The sequence below is a fragment of the Eleutherodactylus coqui genome, chromosome 13 (assembly GCF_035609145.1).
Source record: "Eleutherodactylus coqui strain aEleCoq1 chromosome 13, aEleCoq1.hap1, whole genome shotgun sequence".
Lineage (NCBI taxonomy): Eukaryota > Metazoa > Chordata > Amphibia > Anura > Eleutherodactylidae > Eleutherodactylus > Eleutherodactylus coqui.
Genome location: NC_089849.1, coordinates 1830100 through 1855306, shown reverse-complemented (window position 1 = coordinate 1855306; position 25207 = coordinate 1830100). Strand labels below are relative to the sequence as shown.

The window sequence follows — 25207 nt, the reverse complement described above, 5'->3', positions numbered from 1 at the left end:
CACGTAGTGAAACAACTGGGAACATGTCCTCCGCGGTCACCTAGGATACGGTCCAAACACAGGCATCCTACACGTGACCCACACGTCACACACGGAGGAGTAACACATGACAGCGGCGTGGGCACATAGCAAGCATGCCCACGCCTGACACATAATGACTGACAAACCATGGGACCAATGACTGAAGAGACATTGAGGAGATACAGCTCCACCCCGATTACGACCGACGTCATCCCGCCCGGAAGCGCTGCACCGGCACGTATCACCACCATAGCATTATGCTCTATAGAGACGCCCAGGAAACCGGGACGAACGGGCGCTGCCACCTAAATGCAAGTCCTCCATATATAGTGCGCACATGTATGGTTTGGTTTACGTCCCCCGTCACGACGAAACGCGTTGCACAGAATGTACTAATAAAAGGTTGAAGCGAGTGGTGTTGGCAGCCGACCCCGGTGTGCAGGTCCTGGGAGCGCGGGCGGCTTTTTTCATCTTACGGATACACAAATTGCCTTCAAGTGGGTCCTGCAATCCAGCAGCCTAACGGACGCACCAGGGGATTTACAAGCTAACGAGGAGGTGGAGGTGTTGGTGAGGCCTCTGCACAGGGGCACTCGCCAAACACCGGGTGAGTCCATCTCATTTATTTTGGCTATGACACTCCCATAGAGTGTTATATCTATTATAGCTCCATAACTCCTAGCCCACACGGATAGCGCCTCCCTGAGGTGTGTTTGTATCACTGGTCCATGAGCGGAGGGCTCCCCCATGGCTATGAGCTGGTACCGTCCACATGGACATCTGGGCAGCACCACGCCTGCTGTCACCACATACATGAAGCCCGGCGGGCGGCTGAAGGGGCGCTAATGTCTGTGGTGCAGTGGCAGCCATATCACATAGTGGCGGGTGGCCAGGATTTATTACCTGCCGGAGGGGTATAAAGGATTCGGGAGGAGGACGCCTTCACACCCGCCGGGATGGAAGGGATTGCTGAAATCTCCTTTGCTTGATCCACAGCGGACTCTAAAGGTGCAGCGGAGGAGCCAGAGCCTCGTAACCCCGCGGTGCCGCTGCCGGGCCGCAGGAGACGCCGCTCTAACATCTGCACCGCTTCGGCGTGAATTGGGCAACAGCGGTACTGCAGTGTAATTGTGGAGCGTTCCCCTGCCCGGATGACACCCCAGCTCCAGCGGGCGGGCGCGGCAGGAACGGCGGGGTTCTCCTTCGCTGGACGGTTTCTTCAAAAGCTTTTTTTAATTACGAAAGTAAAATCTTCATATATAAAATATTGAAACATAAAAATCTGAAATAAACAATAAAACGGCCCCCGGGGGCCACAAGTCATAATAAATAGCTTTGTGCCATCAATAGTCAGAAAGTGCAACTCAGTTCCTAATACTGGCAGTGGCAGCGTGGCCCCATGATAACCCGGACACATCCAGAGGCCATGGTGTGCCAAGAACATGGGGACAAGCCCGATATGGGGGAGGAGAAAGCCCCCAAGGAGGTCACAGCAGCCCCTCGGCCTTCAGCTTGTCCCTTCAGACGTTCTCTGCAGGCAAGACATTACAAGTCTCCATCTAGTGGTGGAAGACACAGCCTGTACATCCTGCGGAGGAGAAGAGGAGGGAAGCATGAGACGTGGCGCAGCAGGGGGTGGTGGGGTAGGGGTACTACCTGTGGGGGGCACTCACCGGGGGGCACACTGCAGTGTTTCATCCCTAACTTTTAGGTTCTTGGCTGAGATTTCCACACGAGGACCCTGAAAGAGAACGTGCAGATTAGAGGAAGGGGCAGGGGGCATCCAGCTGTTGGGGGCATCCATCAGTCCTCACCTGCTTCCTCATGATGTCCATGGCCTGCATGATGCACTTGGGGAGTAGTCCGTGACTGCGGGCCAGTATGGCCGCCTGTTCGAGAGACACACTCAGTGTAGACCTGTGTACAAAGGAAAGGTGTCACCTGGAGGATGGTGCAGGGATGGGGGATTGAGGGCGGCCTCACTTACCGCTGCATGCCTGTGCCGCACATGACTATCTGGCAGGCCCCCAGGCGATAGCAGAGCTCCGATGAGACGGGTAGCAGTGCGGCCCCGGGCAGACTGTTCTTACACAACTCTGAAGGGGGCGGCTTTGTGGCGATGAAGGATTTCATGAGCCGACAGAGATCATCCAGGGCGTTTATGGGGCGAATCAGCTGAGGACACAGAAGCAGGGAGACCTCAGTCATCATAAGACACCCCCCCCCCCGTGCCGCCACATGACACTCGTCTCTACCTGATCAATCTTGATGGCCGTGGTGTTGGAGTCTGTCGACTTCTCCAGGTAAAACGCCCTGAAATAAAGATACGGCTGTAAGAGGCGAGGTGGCAGCGCGGGGAAAGTGAGTGATACCAGGGTGATGAATGGGGAGGGAATGGGGCAATGTCGTGACAATACGGGTGCATCAAATGCTTCTGACAACACAGTATAGACTACGAGGTCAAGAAAACATGGCTACCACATGCAGCGCCTCTGCCTGTCTGCAGGTTACACCCGGTACTGCAGCTCAGCTCCACGGACTTCGCATCGCACCCAGTGACTGCCATGCCTTCCTAATCTCATACAACCCCTTTAGACATGGCGGCTGATCCTCGGTCAGGGTTATGTGGTACTTCACCCCCCCAGCAGCATTACCTGATTTTCCGGTAGTAATTCTGCACTTTCTCCAGGGAGTTCAGGTTAATCTGCTGCTGAATCTCATCTGGGGGGACGTTACTGCCAGGCGGACCCTCCAAACTGTCCAGAGCTGCAACCAGACGTACTTGAGTACCAAGAGGGGTACATTCCAGACCACCATCCCTCCCCGATATGTATTAGCAGGGGCATGTATGGGACCCCCCCCGGATATATACTAAAAGAGTATATACTGGCCAACCACTCCTCCCCCAATATATAACAGGAGGGGCACATACCAGACCCCCATGCCCCCTTTATGAAGTGTTAGGCATGCTGTTACTATTAGTCCTTGCACCCCCCAGCACTGGACGTCGCCCGCGGGGGGTTGCCTCACCTTGGGTGAAGAGGATGGACTGAAGCTTCAGGCAGCCACCGTGCTCAAACTTTGTAGGCAATTTGGAGAAATGGAAACTGTCCAAGTAGAAGACGACCCGGAGGGCCTGGCGGGACCCCTCTATGTGGTGGAAGACGGACGTGTCTGCAAGAAACAGCAACCGGTTACATCGGCCCGCCGGGGACCCCACTGACGGAGCCCAGAAGTTGGCAATAGGGGTAAACAAGATGCGCCACGACCCTGAGTGCCCGCCTGGGGTCTTCATACATTATGGGGGGTCTGGGAGGGCAGCGGTCAGCAATCAGATTAGAATAGAAGGAAGTCGTCCCAATCAGGCAGGACCACAAAGATGCAACAGCCGACGGACCACCACAAAGACAATCCCATATGAGCTGGCCCGGCGGCCGGCAGTCCCCGCTACGGGAGAAGACAAGCTCGTTTACTATTCGCACCCAGTAATGCTCCGTGCCAGTTCATTCAGGATCAGTCAGGGCGATTGTCACGGGGCGCGGTTTACACCCCTCGCTGCCACCACTGACAGGTAGGTCCGCCACCTCAGTCTCCACCAGCCGACACGACGACTAAAAGTGTCAGCGGTGATTAGAAATATACAAGAGGCGATATTTAAGAAGGGGAGGAGCTACAAAAGCACGCAAACCGGATGAAGACAAAAAGGGAGAAAATGAGAGGAAATCCCAGTCTATGAAGTGTCCCCAATAGTTGTGGCACGGAGCGCGGAGCCGGCCGGCATTGGATGCCACTCCGGGGTCTCACCATTTGAGAAGGGGACCCCTTAGTTTTAAAGCCTTCTTTCAACCACAACTCCGTTGAGGGGCGGGCTCAGTGGGCGTAGACCTTCCGGATGGACCCCAATCTAACATTTCAGCCATATTTCCCAGAGGCCCTCTGATAGGAATGCTACGGCCGCCATGTTCGGAGGACATTAGTGATGACACCGGTCGGGGGGAGGACACTAGTGATGACACCGGTCGGGGGGAGGACACTAGTGATGACACCGGTCGGGGAGGGGACATTAGTGATGACACCGGTCGGGGGGAGGACATTAGTGATGACACTGGTCGGGGGGAGGACATTAGTGCTGACTCCGGTCGGGGGGAGGACATTAGTGATGACACCGGTCGGGGGGAGGACATTAGTGATGACACCGGTCGGGGGGAGGACATTAGTGATGACACCGGTCGGGGGGAGGACATTAGTGATGACACCGGTCGGGGGGAGGACATTAGTGATGACACCGGTCGGGGGGAGGACACTAGTGATGACACCGGTCGGGGGGAGGACATTAGTGATGACACCGGTCGGGGGGAGGACATTAGTGATGACACCGGTCGGGGGCAGGACATTATTGCTGACTCCGGTCGGGGGCAGGACATTAGTGATGACACCGGTCGGGGGGAGGACATTAGTGATGACACCGGTCGGGGGGAGGACATTAGTGATGACACCGGTCGGGGGGAGGACATTAGTGTTGACACCGGTCTGGGGGAGGACAGTAGTGCTGACTCCGGTCGGGGGGAGGACATTAGTGATGACACCGGTCGGGGGGAGGACATTAGTGATGACACCGGTCTGGGGGAGGACATTAGTGATGACACCGGTCGGGGGGAGGACAGTAGTGCTGACTCCGGTTGGGGGGAGGACATTAGTGATGACACCGGTCGGGGGGAGGACATTAGTGATGACACCGGTCGGGGGGAGGACATTAGTGATGACACCGGTCGGGGGGAGGACATTAGTGATGACACCGGTCGGGGGGAGGACATTAGTGATGACACCGGTCGGGGGGAGGACATTAGTGATGACACCGGTCGGGGGGAGGACATTAGTGATGACACCGGTCGGGGGGAGGACATTAGTGATGACACCGGTCGGGGGGAGGACATTAGTGATGACACCGGTCGGGGGGAGGACATTAGTGATGACACCGGTCGGGGGGAGGACATTAGTGATGACACCGGTCGGGGGGAGGACATTAGTGATGACACCGGTCGGGGGGAGGACATTAGTGATGACACCGGTCGGGGGGAGGACATTAGTGATGACACCGGTCGCGTTGTCTTACTGGCTACAAGTGTTTCGTCCATCTCCTTGAAGTAAAACACCACGTCTTCCAGCTCCCGCAGCGTCGCCTTGATGTCTTCCAGCGCGACGCGCTCTTCTTTCTGCGAGGTGGAGACACAACTGTTATTCGGTGAAGCTGGCGGCCATCACTCCTCCATATAGAACCTCCTGCATTAAGTGTTCGTTGCAGTCGCAGACATGGCCACTAGAGGTCGTTACTCAAGTATGGACTTATTGAGAGCGCCATAGTTGGGTGGAGCTTTACCTCCTCATTTCGCAGTGGGCAGGGTTTAGCTAGCGGGCGGAGAGGGATATTTACCACGCTGGGTGAAAGCAGAGACTGGTAGCTGAGGAGGACGCCGGTCACAGCGATCTGCTCCAGCCACTTCCTGCTGGCGTCCTGGCTGCTCTCCTCGTATTCGCCGTTGTTGTTGTAGCGGTAGTTGAGCGCCGCCATCAGCTGCTCTGTGAACGTACAGATGGCGGCGACCAGAGTCTGACAGAAGATCACGTCTCTCCTGACCTGCAGCTCCGTATCTAAGAGGACAGACATGTTAGAGCGGCGCTGCGCTAACTGGGGGGAGGGGCTATACTAATGACATCACCTGTGCATCGCAGCAGTGCCAACAGGAGCTGGTTCTTCCCATCTGAAAGGAGAACGGGAGCCACATGAAGCGCTGAATACAATGCCACTGGCAGTCCGCACCGCTGCCTCTCTACGCACCGTCTACGTATTTCTGGATGCTCTCCACCAGGATTTTGATGGAGTTGGGCAGATTCCACGGATCCTCGCGGACGCTCATCTGGATCATGCTGCGGCACTTAATGGTCCATTCTTCTTTCTTCTGAAACTCTGGAAGAAGAAACAAACATTTACAGGGTGCATTGAGGATCCACCTGGTGGACGTGCGCCGTCACCCGCGGCATGTACCCTACCCACAGAATGCTGCCAGCAGGAGCGCCGCTCATCAGACTGATACTAATCCGTGGATTGGCGGCCTCACCTTGCAGGCTGTGCTCCACAGGAAAGTGCTTGGTCTCCTCGAAGCCCCGGGACATGACTGGTCCTTTAAGAAGCGTTATGATGGCGTCCACCTAGAAGGAGAAACAGCATGAGGAAGCCAGCGGGAACAGATCCGCCCTGCGCCATTCCCGTTGCAGTCCAGAAAGGAGAACGTGTTCCCCGAGCTGTCATACATGGAAGCAGCCACCAGCAGGCACTCTACACCCCTCACCTGGTTGAAGAGATGCTCCAGACAGCCGTGAAGCTTGTCCTGCTTATCGGAGGGGATCCGCATGTCACACGGCAGCTCGTCCCCTGGGGAGACAGGGACAGGGTGTACAGGGGTCTAGAGGGTTAGTGGGGAGGTCTAGGGGTGACGGGGTACGGGGTGTATAGGGGTCTACAAAGTTATTGGGGGGGGGGTCTACAGGGCTATTAATAGGGGTTTACGGGTGACGGGGTACAGGATGTATGGGGGTCTACAGGGCTATTAGGGGAGGCCTAGGGGTGACGGGGTACAGGATGTATAGGGGTCTACAGGGCTATTAGGGGAGGCCTAGGGGTGACGGGGTACAGGATGTATAGGGGTCTACAGGGCTATTAATAGGGGTTTACGGGTGACGGGGTACAGGATGTATGGGGGTCTACAGGGCTATTAGGGGAGGCCTAGGGGTGACGGGGTACAGGATGCATAGGGGTCTACAGGGCTATTAATAGGGGTTTACGGGGGTCTACAGGGCTATTAGGGGAGGCCTAGGGGTGACGGGGTACAGGATGTATAGGGGTCTACAGGGCTATTAGGGGAGGCCTAGGGGTGACGGGGTACAGGGTGTATAGGGGTCTACAGGGCTATTAGGGGAGGCCTAGGGGTGACGGGGTACAGGATGTATAGGGGTCTACAGGGCTATTAATAGGGGTTTACGGGTGACGGGGTACAGGATGTATGGGGGTCTACAGGGCTATTAGGGGAGGCCTAGGGGTGACGGGGTACAGGATGTATGGGGGTCTACAGGGCTATTAGGGGAGGCCTAGGGGTGACGGGGTACAGGGTGTATAGGGGTCTACAGGGCTATTAGGGGAGGCCTAGGGGTGACGGGGTACAGGGTGTATAGGGGTCTACAGGGCTATTAGGGGAGGCCTAGGGGTGACGGGGTACAGGGTGTATAGGGGTCTACAGGGCTATTAGGGGAGGCCTAGGGGTGACGGGGTACAGGGTGTATAGGGGTCTACAGGGCTATTAGGGGAGGCCTAGGGGTGACGGGGTACAGGGTGTATAGGGGTCTACAGGGCTATTAGGGGAGGCCTAGGGGTGACGGGGTACAGGGTGGGTACCTGATCCCATCTCATCGCTGCCCAGGTAGGAGCTGTTGCTGCGGACGCTCGTGTAGGACAGGACGGAGTCTCGGTTGCTGTTACATTCGCTGTAAGACACAGGAAAAGAGGACAATGACCCAGAGGGCGTGAAGACTAAAGCACGTGCCATTGTTCTCCCAACACGGTGCAGCAGGGGGCGCTCATCACCAGGTCATCGGAGGAAACCCGGGAAGAAGTAAGATCTGACCTCCTTCCCAACAGTAGTCCAGTGAAGCGACTGATGACATCACAGCGGCCGCTGCCCTCTGCAGTGACCCCCTATATCCTTCTATCCTGAGCAGCGGGGTCACTGGTCTACGTGAAGTTATCAGTTTATTGCATGACAACTACAGAGGGGCCCCCCAAAGTCAACGAGCAGGCCCAGCAATAGTGCACTTAAGGGGGCCCTCTACCACTTTTTTGTAATCTACCAGCGTGGCGGAGGGCCCCGCTGAGACCTCTTGCACTTGTCTGCCTCTGGTGCCACACTGACCTGTAGGAGTCCCTGTAGCTGACTGTGTCGTGCCCCGAGTCCTCCTGGTCTTCCTCTGAAACCTTGAAGCAAACCTTCTTGATGCCCCCAAGATCCCCTCGGTCACTGTCTCCATCGTCCGTCACCAGAGAGGAGAGGGGGGCACCGCTGGCCTCGCACGTCGGCTCCAGGGGCTCAGTGATGGTTGACAGCAGCCTACGGGAGAGCAGCAGCGAGTCATACACTGTGGGGGGAGACACTACACCTCCTTCTGGAGGCTGCTGCAGTCCTATGTAAGGAAAAGGCCACAGCAGTCCTAGGTCAGCAATGTGTAACTTTCTGAATGTGAAAAAAAGGTTTGGTTTGGTGTCGCCAGTAGGGCAATGTGTGATTGTTCTCATAGAGAGATACCGAGTCATCCTGCAGATAGGAGACCTTGTAATGGCCCACAATGCATGATGTTACAGCAGCTTTCGGGATATCTCACCCCCTTCATCAGGCTAATGAATGAAACTAGTTTGGATGGCACATAATTATAACATACAGAGGGGGGGGGGCGACATTCCTCTGGATCTACATGAATGGTCACACAAATTTGAGAATCGAAAAAACACAAGACAGTCTGAGCAGAGAGACAAACACTAAATCAGTCCACTGAGCTGAGGAATGTGACAGTTTTATGTCTGTTATCCCTAATGCACACATAAGGTGATAAAAGTAGATGGAAATACTACCTCAGCAGCACCACCCATTGGATGGAAACATTCTTACATTTAATTTCTGGATTTTTATGAGAAAAACACAAAGCAAACAATGATTGGGAAGAGGACGTCCCTCTTGACCTCCTTCAGACCTTTCTTATTCCCCAATTACGCAAGAATCCGGGGCTGAGGTTCATTCCATTCTTCAGGCCATAAACTCACACTCCCAGATTCTTCTGTGACGCTGTGGCTTGAAGTTGCCCTTCAGTATGATAACTCTTATCTGCCCTATGCTGTGTCCCTCACCACAAAAATGTTTTGCCACAGGTAGTTCAGTCTTTCCCTCTCTAATCGTGTGGCGATGAGATCTCATTCTTGCTCTCCGTTTTTGTCCTGTTTCCCCAACATAAAGGCCCCCAACAGGACACTTACTGTAGCGGATCAGGTACATGACATCAGACGTGGAACATGACAATGTCCCCGGGATCTTATAGTCCTGTTGTGTGTTGGGGTTATGTATCCTGTCCGCGGTCCGTACATGTCAGCAGGTCTTACAGCTCCTTACATTACAGGGATCTTATAGTCCTGCTGTGTGTTGGGGTTATGTATCCTGTCGGCGGTCCGTATATGTCAGCAGGTCTTACAGCTCCTTACATTACAGGGATCTTATAGTCCTGCTGTGTGTTGGGGATCTGTATCCTGTCCGCGGTCCGTACATGTCAGCAGGTCTTACAGCTCCTTACATTACAGGGATCTTATAGTCCTGCTGTGTGTTGGGGTTATGTATCCTGTCGGCGGTCCGTACATGTCAGCAGGTCTTAAAGCTCCTTACATTACAAGGATCTTATAGTCCTGCTGTGTGTTGGGGTTATGTATCCTGTCCGCGGTCTGTACATGTCAGCAGGTCTTACAGCTCCTTACATTACAGGGATCTTATAGTCCTGCTGTGTGTTGGGGATCTGTATCCTGTCCGCGGTCCGTACATGTCAGCAGGTCTTACAGCTCCTTACATTACAGGGATCTTATAGTCCTGCTGTGTGTTGGGGTTATGTATCCTGTCCGCGGTCCGTACATGTCAGCAGGTCTTACAGCTCCTTACATTACAGGGATCTTATAGTCCTGCTGTGTGTTGGGGTTATGTATCCTGTCCGCGGTCCGTACATGTCAGCAGGTCTTACAGCTCCTTACATTACAGGGATCTTATAGTCCTGCTGTGTGTTGGGGTTATGTATCCTGTCTGCGGTCCGTACATGTCAGCAGGTCGTACAGCTCCTTACATTACAGGGATCTTATAGTCCTGCTGTGTGTTGGGGATCTGTATCCTGTCCGCGGTCCGTACATGTCAGCAGGTCTTACAGCTCCTTACATTACAAGGATCTTATAGTCCTGCTGTGTGTTGGGGTTATGTATCCTGTCCGCGGTCCGTACATGTCAGCAGGTCTTACAGCTCCTTACATTACAGGGATCTTATAGTCCTGCTGTGTGTTGGGGTTATGTATCCTGTCCGCGGTCCGTACATGTCAGCAGGTCTTACAGCTCCTTACATTACAGGGATCTTATAGTCCTGCTGTGTGTTGGGGTTATGTATCCTGTCCGCGGTCCGTACATGTAAGACCTGCTGACAGCTCCTTACATCACAGTTACAAGTCCCTTTTTGTGTGTCAGAGGACAATGCACTCCTGATTATACAGTTCCTCAGACTTGGAGGTTGCCTGTAACATAAAAGAGAAGTGTCCGGGAATATGGTGGTCAGACGGTCATCCATGTGTAGGTATGATGGAGTTTCTTTGCAGTCTTCCTTAGTACCTCTAGCTGTGAATTGTAGGTCACTACTAGAGGCACACGACTGTTTTTTTTCCTTCCTTCTCCTTGTATTGGTGTAGTTGATTTCTAAATCTCCTGGTGGCTCTGGTGGATTCCTGGGTCTCCTGGTGGCTCTGGTGATACCTGGGTCTCCTGGTGGCTCTGGTGATACCTGGGTCTCCTGGTGGCTCTGGTGATACCTGGGTCTCCTGGTGGCTCTGGTGATACCTGGGTCTCCTGGTGGCTCTGGTGATACCTGGGTCTCCTGGTGGCTCTGGTGATACCTGGGTCTCCTGGTGGCTCTGGTGATACCTGGGTCTCCTGGTGGCTCTGGTGATACCTGGGTCTCCTGGTGGCTCTGGTGATACCTGGGTCTCCTGGTGGCTCTGGTAATTTGGTCACCAGTTGAGGTGGGGTGTCAGTCTCTGGTGTCAGTCTCTGGTGTCAGTCTCTGGTGTGAGTCTCTGGTGTGAGTCTCTGGTGTCAGTCTCTGGTGTCAGTCTCTGGTGTCAGTCTCTGGTGTCAGTCTCTGGTGTCAGTCTCTGGTGTCAGTCTCTGGTGTCAGTCTCTGGTGTCAGTCTCTGGTGTCAGTCTCTGGTGTCAGTCTCTGGTGTCAGTCTCTGGTGTCAGTCTCTGGTGTCAGTCTCTGGTGTCAGTCTCTGGTGTCAGTCTCTGGTGTCAGTCTCTGGTGTCAGTCTCTGGTGTCAGTCTCTGGTGTCAGTCTCTGGTGTCAGTCTCTGGTGTCAGTCTCTGGTGTCAGTCTCTGGTGTCAGTCTCTGGTGTCAGTCTCTGGTGTCAGTCTCTGGTGTCAGTCTCTGGTGTCAGTCTCTGGTGTCAGTCTCTGGTGTCAGTCTCTGGTGTCAGTCTCTGGTGTCAGTCTCTGGTGTCAGTCTCTGGTGTCAGTCTCTGGTGTCAGTCTCTGGTGTCAGTCTCTGGTGTCAGTCTCTGGTGTCAGTCTCTGGTGTCAGTCTCTGGTGTCAGTCTCTGGTGTCAGTCTCTGGTGTCAGTCTCTGGTGTAGTGTCCGGTGTAGTGTCCGGTGTAGTGTCCGGTGTCAGCCTGGTGTAGTATCCGGTGTCGCGTCTGGTGTCGCGTCTGGTGTCGCGTCTGGTGTCGTGTCTGGTGTAGTGTCTGGTGTAGTGTTTGGTGTCAGTCTGGTGTAGTGTCTGGTGTCGGTCTGGTGTAGTGTCTGGTGTCGGTCTGGTGTAGTGTCTGGTGTAGTGTCTGGTGTCAGTCTGCTGTAGTATCTGGTGTCAGTCTGGTGTAGTGTCTGGTGTCAGTCTGGTGTCAGTCTGGTGTAGTATCTGGTGTCAGTCTGGTGTAGTATCTGGTGTCAGTCTGGTGTAGTATCTGGTGTCAGTCTGGTGTAGTATCTGGTGTCAGTCTGGTGTAGTATCTGGTGTCAGTCTGGTGTAGTGTCTGGTGTCAGTCTGGTGTAGTGTCTGGTGTCAGTCTGGTGTAGTATCTGGTGTCAGTCTGGTGTAGTATCTGGTGTCAGTCTGGTGTAGTATCTGGTGTCAGTCTGGTGTAGTATCTGGTGTCAGTCTGGTGTAGTATCTGGTGTCGGTCTGGTGTAGTATCTGGTGTCAGTCTGGTGTAGTGTCTGGTGTAGTGTCTGGTGTAGTGTCTGGTGTAGTGTCTGGTGTAGTGTCTGGTGTAGTGTCTGGTGTAGTATCTGGTGTCGGTCTGGTGTAGTGTCTGGTGTCGGTCTGGTGTAGTGTCTGGTGTCAGTCTGGTGTAGTGTCTGGTGTCAGTCTGGTGTAGTGTCTGGTGTAGTGTCTGGTGTCAGTCTGGTGTAGTGTCTGGTGTCAGTCTGGTGTAGTGTCTGGTGTAGTGTCTGGTGTCTGTCTGGTGTAGTGTCTGGTGTAGTGTCTGGTGTAGTGTCTGGTGTAGTGTCTGGTGTCAGTCTGGTGTAGTGTCTGGTGTCAGTCTGGTGTAGTGTCTGGTGTCAGTCTGGTGTAGTGTCTGGTGTCAGTCTGGTGTAGTGTCTGGTGTCAGTCTGCTGTAGTATCTGGTGTCAGTCTGGTGTAGTGTCTGGTGTCAGTCTGGTGTAGTATCTGGTGTCAGTCTGGTGTAGTATCTGGTGTCAGTCTGGTGTAGTATCTGGTGTCAGTCTGGTGTAGTATCTGGTGTCAGTCTGGTGTAGTGTCTGGTGTCAGTCTGGTGTAGTGTCTGGTGTCAGTCTGGTGTAGTATCTGGTGTCAGTCTGGTGTAGTATCTGGTGTCAGTCTGGTGTAGTATCTGGTGTCAGTCTGGTGTAGTATCTGGTGTCAGTCTGGTGTAGTATCTGGTGTCAGTCTGGTGTAGTATCTGGTGTCAGTCTGGTGTAGTATCTGGTGTCAGTCTGGTGTAGTATCTGGTGTCAGTCTGGTGTAGTATCTGGTGTCAGTCTGGTGTAGTATCTGGTGTCAGTCTGGTGTAGTGTCTGGTGTCAGTCTGGTGTAGTATCTGGTGTCAGTCTGGTGTAGTATCTGGTGTCGGTCTGGTGTAGTATCTGGTGTCAGTCTGGTGTAGTGTCTTGTTTCAGTCTGGTGTAGTATCTGGTGTCAGTCTGGTGTAGTGTCTGGTGTCAGTCTGGTGCAGTGTCTGGTGTCAGTCTGGTGTAGTATCTGGTGTCAGTCTGGTGTAGTGTCTTGTTTCAGTCTGGTGTAGTATCTGGTGTCAGTCTGGTGTAGTGTCTGGTGTCAGTCTGGTGTAGTGTCTGGTGTAGTGTCTTGTTTCAGTCTGGTGTAGTATCTGGTGTCAGTCTGGTGTAGTGTCTGGTGTCAGTCTGGTGCAGTGTCTGGTGTCAGTCTGGTGTAGTATCTGGTGTCAGTCTGGTGTAGTGTCTTGTTTCAGTCTGGTGTAGTATCTGGTGTCAGTCTGGTGTAGTGTCTGGTGTCAGTCTGGTGTAGTATCTGGTGTCGGTCTGGTGTAGTATCTGGTGTCAGTCTGGTGTAGTGTCTGGTGTCAGTCTGCTGTAGGGGGGTCCAATCAGATGTCTTCTTGGCCCATAGTTTCTCCTGTGTTTGAGTTCTTGAAGGTCCTGTGTCCTGTCTGTCATGGAAGAACCCTTTTAGTTTTAGCCTCCTGAAATATTCTTAATCTGAATAGTCTTTATCTGAAAACCTTTTTCCCGGACCCTCGGCTTCTGTGTTACTGGCAAACCTCCTAATTTGAGGAACCTTATATTCAGGAGTGCATTACCCTCTGACACACTTGTCACAGCTGAGGGTTTGTTCCCTTCTGTTCTGATAGATTGTTACAATGTATCAGCGCAGGTAACATTGCCGGGCCGGACAGTAGAGGTCCTAAGAATGAATGCAGTTCAATAGATTGGTCTTCCTCGGTCTCCGGGGAGGGGGGGGGGGGGGGGGGGGGCCCTCCACCACCCCGAATAGCAGAAAAGGGATTTGGGGACGTGTCGGACAGGAGCCTCACTTGTTGATCTGGGTGACATAATGCTTCATCTCCTTGACGGCCACGTCCAGCTTGTTGAAGAGCTGCAGGTAGGCATCCTGGATCTCCGTGTCCTCCTGCTTGAGCAGATGGCTCAGACCCCGCTCCTCGCTCATCACCCCGCCGTTCATATGAGGGATGCCCCCATCCAGACATCCGCCACTCATCCCGTCATCGTCCTTCACGCCGAGGCCCCTCCAGGCCGGAGCCGCCATACTGGACATACAGTGCTGGGAGTACATCATCGGGCTTAAGGTGCCAACTGCGGACACAAAGACAGATGACACCCAAGTGTAAATCAGAGTACTGCAGCTTCAGAGAAAAACAGTAGAGGTGGCCCCCGACTTACCAACAGGTTCCGTTCCGGGAGCCCGTTCGCAAGTCGATTTGTTCGCAAGTCGAACACATGGTAGTAGGGAGCGGGATCGCGGGTGGATCCCGCTCCATACAACGTCGGGTGCCGGCTGTTCTTACAGCGGGCACCCGGCCGCAGCGGTTCCGATGAGCCGCGCCGCTTGTCGGAACTGTTAACACTTTAAATAGCGCTCTGACAGCGGTATTTAGAGTGTTAACAGTTCTGACGAGCGGCGCGGCTCATCGGTACTGCTGCCGCCGGGTGCCCGCTGTAAGAACAGCCGGCACCCGACGTTCAGGGGGCCCGTACAGCGTCCCACGATGAGATCGCGGGACGCTGTGTGGTTGCTAGGCAGCCGGGGACCTCCTGAAAGGCCCCAGGGCTGCCTATGCAGAGTGCCCATCAAGCGCACGGCTTAATAGGCGCTCTGCATAGACAGCCCCAGGGCCTTTCAGAAGACCCCCGGCTGCCCAGCAACCGCGATCTGACCGGACAGGCTGCTATCAGGCTTGATAGAGGCCTGCCCGATCCCTGCACAGTATGATGTAATGCCATAGCATGACATCATACTGTGCCATAGCATGACATCATACTGTGCAGGACAGATAGTTCGTATCTAGCGAAATTCGTAACTCGAATGTTCACAAGTCGGGGACTATCTGTACTGTTTTCTGTTGTCAGCCATTTTAAAACACAGGTGAATAAACAATAATAACCTAATACATGAAATTGCATTAGTTATCCTGTATTATACTGCAGAGCTGCACTCACTATTCTGCTGGTGGAGTCACTGTGTACATACATTACTTATCCTGTACTGATCCTGAGTTACATCCTGTATTATACTCCAGAGCTGCACTCACTATTCTGCTGGTGGAGTTACTGTGTACATACATTACTTATCCTGTACTGATCCTGAGTTACATCCTATATTATACTCCAGAGCTGCACTCACTATTCTGCTGGTGGAGTCACTGTGTACATACATTACTTATCCTGTACTGATCCTGAGTTACATCCTGTATTATACTCCAGAGCTGCACTCACTATTCTGCTGGTGGAGTTACTGTGTACATACATTACTTATCCTGTACTGATCCTGAGTTACATCCTATATTATACTCCAGAGCTGCACTCACTATTCTGCTGGTGGAGTCACTGTGTACATACATTACTTATCCTGTACTGATCCTGAGTTACATCCTGTATTATACCCCAGAGCTGCACTCACTATTCTGCTGGTGGAGTTACTGTGTACATACATTACTTATCCTGTACTGCTCCTGAGTTACAACCTGTATTATACCCCAGAGCTGCACTCACTATTCTGCTGGTGGAGTCACTGTGTACATACATTACTTATCCTGTACTGACCCTGAGTTACATCCTGTATTATACCCCAGAGCTGCACTCACTATTCTGCTGGTGGAGTCACTGTGTACATACATTACTTATCCTGTACTGACCCTGAGTTACATCCTGTATTATACTCCAGAGCTGCACTCACTATTCTGCTGGTGGAGTTACTGTGTACATACATTACTTATCCTGTACTGCTCCTGAGTTACATCCTGTATTATACTCCAGAGCTGCACTCACTATTCTGCTGGTGGAGTCACTGTGTACATACATTACTTATCCTGTACTGCTCCTGAGTTACATCCTGTATTATACCCCAGAGCTGCACTCACTATTCTGCTGGTGGAGTCACAGTGTACATACATTACTTATCCTGTACTGACCCTGAGTTACATCCTGTATTATACTCCAGAGCTGCACTCACTATTCTGCTGGTGGAGTCACTGTGTACATACATTACTTATCCTGTACTGATCCTGAGTTACATCCTGTATTATACCCCAGAGCTGCACTCCCTATTCTGCTGGTGGAGTTACTGTGTACATACATTACTTATCCTGTACTGCTCCTGAGTTACATCCTGTATTATACTCCAGAGCTGCACTCACTATTCTGCTGGTGGAGTTACTGTGTGCATACATTACTTATCCTGTACTGCTCCTGAGTTACATCCTGTATTATACTCCAGAGCTGCACTCACTATTCTGCTGGTGGAGTCACTGTGTACATACATTACTTATCCTGTACTGCTCCTGAGTTACATCCTGTATTATACCCCAGAGCTGCACTCACTATTCTGCTGGTGGAGTCACTGTGTACATACATTACTTATCCTGTACTGATCCTGAGTTACATCCTGTATTATACCCCAGAGCTGCACTCACTATTCTGCTGGTGGAGTTACTGTGTACATACATTACTTATCCTGTACTGCTCCTGAGTTACATCCTGTATTATACTCCAGAGCTGCACTCACTATTCTGCTGGTGGAGTCACTGTGTACATACATTACTTATCCTGTACTGCTCCTGAGTTACATCCTGTATTATACCCCAGAGCTGCACTCACTATTCTGCTGGTGGAGTCACTGTGTACATACATTACTTATCCTGTACTGATCCTGAGTTACATCCTGTATTATACTCCAGAGCTGCACTCACTATTCTGCTGGTGGAGTCACTGTGTACATACATTACTTATCCTGTACTGATCCTGAGTTACATCCTGTATTATACTCCAGAGCTGCACTCACTATTCTGCTGGTGGAGTTACTGTGTACATACATTACTTATCCTGTACTGCTCCTGAGTTACATCCTGTATTATACCCCAGAGCTGCACTCACTATTCTGCTGGTGGAGTCACTGTGTACATACATTACTTATCCTGTACTGATCCTGAGTTACATCCTCTATTATACTCCAGAGCTGCACTCACTATTCTGCTGGTGGGGTCACTGTGTACATACATTACTTATCCTGTATTATACTCCAGAGCTGCACTCACTATTCTGCCGGTGGAGTCACTGTGTACATACATTACTTATCCTGTATTGCTCCAGAGTTACATCCTGTATTATACTCCAGAGCTGCACTCACTATTCTGCTGGTGGAGTCACTGTGCACATACATTACTTATCCTGTACTGATCCTGAGTTACATCCTGTATTATACTCCAGAGCTGTACTCAATATTCTGCCTGTGGAGTCACTGTGTACATACATTACTTATCCTGTACTACTTCTGAGTTGCATCCTGTATTATACTCCAGAGCTGCACTCACTATTCTGCTGCTGGTGGAGTCACTGTGTACATACATTACTTATCCTGTACTGATCCTGAGTTACATCCTGTATTATACCCCAGAGCTGCACTCACTATTCTGCTGGTGGAGTCACTGTGTACATACATTACTTATCCTGTACTGCTCCTGAGCTACATCCTGTATTATACTCCAGAGCTGCACTCACTATTCTGCTGGTGGGGTCACTGTGTACATACATTACTTTTCCTGTATTATACTCCAGAGCTGCACTCACTATTCTGCTGGTGGAGTCACTGTGTACATACATTACTTATCCTGTACTGCTCCTGAGTTACACCCTGTATTATACTCCGGAGCTGCACTCACTATTCTGCTGGTGGAGTCACTGTGTACATACATTACTTATCCTGTATTATACTCCAGAGCTGCACTCACTATTCTGCTGCTGGTGGAGTCACTGTGTACATACATTACTTATCCTGTACTGATCCTGAGTCACATCATGTATTATACTCCAGAGCTGCACTCGCTATTCTGCTGGTGGAGTCACTGTGTACATACATTACTTATCCTGTCCTCCATCGCTGCACTCACTATTCTGCTGCTGGTGGAGTCACTGTGTACATACATTACTTATCCTGTACTGATCCTGAGTTACATCCTGTATTATACTCCAGAGCTGCACTCACTATTCTGCTGGTGGAGTCACTGTATACATACATTACTTATCCTGTACTGATCCTGAGTTACATCCTGTATTATACTCCAGAGCTGCACTCACTATTCTGCCGATGGAGTCACTGTGTACATACATTACTTATCCTGTACTGATCCTGAGTTACATCCTGTATTATACTCCAGAGCTGCACTCCCTATTCTGCTGGTGGAGTCACTGTGTACATACATTACTTATCCTGTACTGCTCCTGCGTTACATCCTGTATTATACCCCAGAGCTGCACTCACTATCCTGCCGATGGAGTCACTGTGTACATACATTACTTATCCTGTACTGATCCTGAGTTACATCCTGTATTATACTCCAGAGCTGCACTCACTATTCTGCTGGTGGAGTTACTGTGTACATACATTACTTATCCTGTACTGCTCCTGAGTTACATCCTGTATTATACCCCAGAGCTGCACTCACTATTCTGCTGGTGGAGTCACTGTGTACATACATTACTTATCCTGTACTGATCCTGAGTTACATCCTCTATTATACTCCAGAGCTGCACTCACTATTCTGCTGGTGGGGTCACTGTGTACATACATTACTTATCCTGTATTATACTCCAGAGCTGCACTCACTATTCTGCCGGTGGAGTCACTGTGTACATACATTACTTATCCTGTATTGCTCCAGAGTTACATCCTGTATTATACTCCAGAGCTGCACTCACTATTCTGCTGGTGGAGTCACTGTGCACATACATTACTTATCCTGTACTGATCCTGAGTTACATCCTGTATTATACTCCAGAGCTGTACTCAATATTCTGCCTGTGGAGTCACTGTGTACATACATTACTTATCCTGTACTACTTCTGAGTTGCATCCTGTATTATACTCCAGAGCTGCACTCACTATTCTGCTGCTGGTGGAGTCACTGTGTACATACATTACTTATCCTGTACTGATCCTGAGTTACATCCTGTATTATACCCCAGAGCTGCACTCACTATTCTGCTGGTGGAGTCACTGTGTACATACATTACTTATCCTGTACTGCTCCTGAGCTACATCCTGTATTATACTCCAGAGCTGCACTCACTATTCTGCTGGTGGGGTCACTGTGTACATACATTACTTTTCCTGTATTATACTCCAGAGCTGCACTCACTATTCTGCCGGTGGAGTCACTGTGTACATACATTACTTATCCTGTATTGCTCCCGAGTTACATCCTGTATTATACTCCAGAGCTGTACTCACTATTCTGCCTGTGGAGTCACTGTGTATATACATTACTTATCCTGTACTGCTCCTGAGTTACACCCTGTATTATACTCCGGAGCTGCACTCACTATTCTGCTGGTGGAGTCACTGTGTACATACATTACTTATCCTGTATTATACTCCAGAGCTGCACTCACTATTCTGCTGCTGGTGGAGTCACTGTGTACATACATTACTTATCCTGTACTGATCCTGAGTCACATCATGTATTATACTCCAGAGCTGCACTCGCTATTCTGCTGGTGGAGTCACTGTGTACATACATTACTTATCCTGTCCTCCATCGCTGCACTCACTATTCTGCTGCTGGTGGAGTCACTGTGTACATACATTACTTATCCTGTACTGATCCTGAGTTACATCCTGTATTATACTCCAGAGCTGCACTCACTATTCTGCTGGTGGAGTCACTGTATACATACATTACTTATCCTGTACTGATCCTGAGTTACATCCTGTATTATACTCCAGAGCTGCACTCACTATTCTGCCGATGGAGTCACTGTGTACATACATTACTTATCCTGTACTGATCCTGAGTTACATCCTGTATTATACTCCAGAGCTGCACTCCCTATTCTGCTGGTGGAGTCACTGTGTACATACATTACTTATCCTGTACTGCTCCTGCGTTACATCCTGTATTATACCCCAGAGCTGCACTCACTATCCTGCCGATGGAGTCACTGTGTACATACATTACTTATCCTGTACTGATCCTGAGTTACATCCAGTATTATACCCCAGAGCTGCACTCACTATTCTGCTGGTGGAGTCACTGTGTACATACATTACTTATCCTGTACTGATCCTGAGTTACATCCTGTATTATACTCCAGAGCTGCACTCACTATTCTGCTGGTAGAGTCACTGTGTACATACATTACTTATCCTGTACTGATCCTGAGTTACATCCTGTATTATACTCCAGAGCTGCACTCACTATTCTGCTGGTGGAGTCACTGTGTACATACATTACTTATCCTGTACTGACCCTGAGTTACATCCTGTATTATACTCCAGAGCTGCACTCACTATTCTGCTGGTGGAGTCACTGTGTACATACATTACTTATCCTGTACTGACCCTGAGTTACATCTGTATTATACCCCAGAGCTGCACTCACTATTCTTCATGCCCTTGGTCCACACTGATAACATGACTTGACTTGTCTTACCTTGGTCTGGATCGAGGCCGAAGAAGGAGTTTTTCCGTCCAAAGCGGATGCTGAAGGAGCGCCCCACGGTGGTGGTCTTGGGGTAGGACACCTCCATGATGCTGATTTGACAGTTGGTGGGGCAGAAGTCCATGCTCTGCAGCGGGTGGTGGTCACTTGTGGTCTGCTTAAAGGACGGACTGACCTTCATCCTCAGCTCCTCTGCAAACTGAGAGCGATGAGAGTGAGGAGGCGGAGCCTGTGGCGTCCAGGAAGGGGGAGGGGCTACAGACTTCTTACCTCCTGGTAGCTGCTGATTCGGCGGCTGATGTTCTCCAGTTTGGTGTCGCAGATATGGCGGAACTCGTACTGTGGCATGGTAATCACGGATTTGCTCGTGGCGATGAGTCGCGTACAGTTCTGCACAAACTGAATGTCGTCCGCGATAAAAACCTGAAGAATCTGCAGATAAGACGCGATACGGACGGATGTTAGGCCGCCGTGAGTCATGTGATCACACTATGAACACTCAGCATCTGATTGGACGATCTCTGGAGATCAGCAGCGCTCGTCCTCTTACCTTAGCAGTGATTCCGAACGAGCCACGAGGTTCCACCACCTTCTCCAGGACGTGGCACTTCATCCCCGCGGTGCTGACGTACTCGTAGACGACGCCGTGCTCCAGATGGACATTCTCCACAGTCAGGTTAATGCGTGGTGCGTCTTCCATTATGGAAGAGGGGGGGCAAGGGGCGGTGTCTGCGGAGGAAGGAGGAGCCAGAAATGTCAAATCATCAGCTCAAAGCAGGGTGTGCGCCATGTGGGAGGGGCAAATCACTGGGGCGTAAACTGTGAGGAGCGTCAAATCACCGGGGTGTAAACTGAGAGGAGCGGCAAATCAGCGGGGTGTAAACTGTGAGGAGGGGCAAATCACCGGGGCGCAAAACTGTGCGGGAGGGGGGGAGGGGGGGGGCAAATCACCGGGGCGTAAACTGTGAGGACCGTCAAATCACCGGGGTGTAAACTGAGAGGAGCGGCAAATCAGCGGGGTGTAAACTGTGAGGAGGGGCAAATCACCGGGGCGTAAACTGTGAGGAGGGGCATATCACCGGGGCGTAAACTGTGAGAGGGAGCAAATCACCGGGGCGTAAACTGTGAGGAGCGGCAAATCACTGGGGCGTAAACCGTGAGGAGAGGCAAATCACTGGGGCGTAAACCGTGCAGAGGCGCAAATCGCCGGGACGTAAACCGTGATGAGAGGCAAATCACTGGGGCGTAAACTGTGAGGAGCAGTAAATCACTGGGACGTAAACTGTGAGGAGCGGTAAATCACCGGGGTGTAAACCGCGAAGAGGGGCGGTAAATCACAGGGGCGTAAACCGTGCGGAGGGTCAAATCACCGGGGCGTAAACTGTGAGGAGGGGCAAATCACTGGGGCGTAAACTCTGAGGAGCGGCAAATTACTGGGGCGTAAACTCTGAGGAGCGGCAAATCACTGGGGCGTAAACTCTGAGGAGCGGCAAATCACCAGGGCGTAAACCGTGCAGAGGCGCAAATCGCCGGGACGTAAACTGTGAGGAGAGGCAAATCACGAGGGCGTAAACTGTGAGGAGCGGCAAATCACGAGGGCGTAAACAGTGAGGAGCGGCAAATCACGGGGGCGTAAACAGTGAGGAGCGGCAAATCACGGGGGGGTAAACAGTGAGGAGCGGCAAATCACGGGGGGGTAAACAGTGAGGAGCGGCAAATCACGGGGGGGTAAACAGTGAGGAGCGGCAAATCACGGGGGGGTAAACAGTGAGGAGCGGCAAATCACGGGGGGGTAAACAGTGAGGAGCGGCAAATCACGGGGGGGTAAACAGTGAGGAGCGGCAAATCACGGGGGGGGGGGGGTAAACTGTGAGGAGCGGCAAATCACGGGGGCGTAAACAGTGAGGAGCGGCAAATCACGGGGGGGGGGGGTAAACAGTGAGGAGCGGCAAATCACGGGGGGGTAAACAGTGAGGAGCGGCAAATCACGGGGGGGTAAACAGTGAGGAGCGGCAAATCACGGGGGGGTAAACAGTGAGGAGCGGCAAATCATGGGGGGGGGGGAGGTAAACTGTGAGGAGCGGCAAATCACGGGGGGGTAAACTGTGCGGAGGGACAAATCACCAAGGTGTAAACTGCGCGGAGGGGCAAATCATGGGGGCGTAAACTGTGCGGAGGGGCAAATCACCAAGGTGTAAACTGTGCGGAGGGGCAAATCACCAAGGTGTAAACTGTGCGGAGGGGCAAATCCCCGGGGCGTAAACTGTGAGGAGCGGCAAATCATCGGGGGAATATACCGTGCGGAGTGTCAAATCACTGGGGCGTAAACTGTGAGGAGCGGTAAATCACCGGGGTGTAAACCGCGAAGAGGGGCGGTAAATCATAGGGGCGAAAACCGTGCGGAGGGTCAAATCACAGGGGCGTAAACTGTGCGGAGGAGCAAATCACCAAGGTGTAAACTGTGCGGAGGGACAAATCCCCGGGGCGTAAATTGTGAGGAGCGGAAAATCATGGGGGCGTAAACTGTGAGGAGGGGCAAATCACCGGGGCATAAACTGTGCCGAGGGGCAAATCACCAGGGCGTAAACTGTGCCGAGGGACAAATCCCCGGGGCGTAAACTGTGAGGAGCGGAAAATCATGGGGGCGTAAACTGTGAGGAGGGGCAAATCACCGGGGCATAAACTGTGCCGAGGGGCAAATCACCAGGGCGTAAACTGTGCCGAGGGGCAAATCACCGGGGCGTAAACTCTGAGGAGCGGCAAATCACCGGGGCGTAAACTGTGGGAAGCGGCAAATCACCGGGGCGTAAACTTTGCGGAGGGGCAAATCACCGCGGCATAAACTGTGAGGAGCAGAAAATCATGGGGGTGTAAACTGTGAGGAGGGGCAAATCACCGGGGCGTAAACTGTGCGGAGGGGCAAATTACCGGGGCGTAAACTGTGAGGAGAGGCAAATCACAGGGCGTAAAACATGCAAAGGGGCAAATCACTGGGGCATATACCGTGCGGAGGAGCAAATCACTGGGGCGTAAACTGTGAGAAGCGGCATATCAGCGGGGCGTAAACTGTGAGAAGCGGCATATCAGCGGGGCGTAAACCATGCGGAGGGGCAAATCGCCGAGGTATAAACTGTGACGAGCGGTAAATCACCAGGGCGTAAACCGCGAAGAGGGGCGGTAAATCACAGGGGCGTAAAGCGTGCGGAGGGTCAAATCACCGGGGCGTAAAATGTGAGGAGGGACAAATCACGGGGGCGTAAACTGTGAGGAGCTGCAAATCACGGGGCGTAAACTGTGCGGAGGGGCAAATCACTGGGGCGTAAACTGTGAGGAGCAGTAAATCACCGGGGCGTAAACTGTGCGGAGGGGCAAATCACCGGGGCGTAAACTGTGAGGAGGGGCAAATCACGGGGACGTAAACTGTGAGTAGGGGCAAATCACCGGGGCATATACCGTGCGGAGGGGCAAATCACGGGGGCGTAAACTGTGCAGAGGGGCAAATCACCAGGGTGTAATCTTTGCGGAGGGGCAAATCACCGGGGCGTAAACTGTGAGGAGAGGCAAATCGCCGGGGCGTAAACTGTGAGGAGGGGCAAATCACCGGGGCGTAAACTGTGAGGAGCGGCAAATCACCAGGGCGTAAACCGTGCAGAGGCGCAAATCGCCGGGACGTAAACTGTGAGGAGAGGCAAATCACTGGGGCATAAACCGTGCAGAGGCGCAAATCGCCGGGACGTAAACCGTGATGAGAGGCAAATCACGGGACGTAAACTGTGAGGAGCGGTAAATCACCGGGATGTAAACCGCGAAGAGGGGCGGTAAATCACAGGGGCGTAAACCGTGCGGAGGGTCAAATCACCGGGGCGTAAACTGTCAGGAGGGGCAAATCACGGGGTGTAAACTTTGAGGAGGGGCAAATCACGGGGGCCTAATCTGTGAGGAGCGGCAAATTACGGGGGCGTAAAAAGTGAGGAGCGGCAAATCACGGGGGGGGGGTAAACTGTGAGGAGCGGCAAATCACGGGGGGGTAAACTGTGAGGAGCGGCAAATCACGGGGGCGTAAACTGTGCGGAGGGGCAAATCACCAAGGTGTAAACTGCGCGGAGGGGCAAATCATGGGGGCGTAAACTGTGCGGAGGGGCAAATCACCAAGGTGTAAACTGTGCGGAGGGGCAAATCCCCAGGGCGTAAACTGTGAGGAGCGGCAAATCACCGGGGGAATATACCGTGCGGAGTGTCAAATCACGGGGGCGTAAACTGTGAGGAGGGGCAAATCACGGGGCGTAAACTGTGGGAAGCGGCAAATCACGGGGCGTAAACTGTGGGAAGCGGCAAATCACGGGGCGTAAACTGTGAGGAGGGGCAAATCACCGGGGCGTAAACTGTGAGGAGCGGAAAATCATAGGGGCGTAAACTGTGAGGAGGGGCAAATCACCGGGGCGTAAATTGTGCCGAGGGGCAAATCACCAGGGCGTAAACTGTGCCGAGGGGCAAATCACCGGGGCGTAAACTGTGAGGAGCGGAAAATCATGGGGGCGTAAACTGTGAGGAGGGGCAAATCACCGGGGCGTAAACTGTGCGGAGGGGCAAATCACCGGGGCGTAAACTGTGAGGAGGGGCAAATCATAGGGCGTAAACCATGCAAAGGGGCAAATCACTGGGGCATATACCGTGCGGAGGAGCAA

At 52.2% G+C, this 25207-nt stretch overlaps 1 protein-coding gene across 3 annotated transcripts in view; it reads right to left on the bottom strand.

The window, feature by feature from the left end:
- Positions 1 to 501: 501 nt before the first annotated feature.
- Positions 502 to 25207, bottom strand: part of PREX1 (phosphatidylinositol-3,4,5-trisphosphate dependent Rac exchange factor 1) — a 129926-nt gene continuing 105220 nt past the window's right edge. For all 3 annotated transcript variants that reach the window (XM_066588046.1, XM_066588048.1, XM_066588047.1), the window contains 19 exons: positions 21073 to 21251; positions 20793 to 20954; positions 20514 to 20721; positions 13884 to 14163; positions 7983 to 8177; positions 7469 to 7557; positions 6369 to 6451; positions 6138 to 6228; positions 5858 to 5986; positions 5739 to 5780; positions 5453 to 5670; positions 5135 to 5234; positions 3052 to 3195; positions 2676 to 2787; positions 2277 to 2334; positions 2009 to 2196; positions 1836 to 1938; positions 1695 to 1762; positions 502 to 1609 (listed from right to left, as the gene is read on the bottom strand). In XM_066588046.1, the coding sequence (XP_066444143.1) occupies positions 1567 to 1609; positions 1695 to 1762; positions 1836 to 1938; positions 2009 to 2196; positions 2277 to 2334; positions 2676 to 2787; positions 3052 to 3195; positions 5135 to 5234; positions 5453 to 5670; positions 5739 to 5780; positions 5858 to 5986; positions 6138 to 6228; positions 6369 to 6451; positions 7469 to 7557; positions 7983 to 8177; positions 13884 to 14163; positions 20514 to 20721; positions 20793 to 20954; positions 21073 to 21251 (2492 nt within the window). In that variant the 3' untranslated portion in view covers positions 502 to 1566. The remainder of the gene's footprint in view (positions 1610 to 1694; positions 1763 to 1835; positions 1939 to 2008; positions 2197 to 2276; positions 2335 to 2675; positions 2788 to 3051; positions 3196 to 5134; positions 5235 to 5452; positions 5671 to 5738; positions 5781 to 5857; positions 5987 to 6137; positions 6229 to 6368; positions 6452 to 7468; positions 7558 to 7982; positions 8178 to 13883; positions 14164 to 20513; positions 20722 to 20792; positions 20955 to 21072; positions 21252 to 25207) is intronic.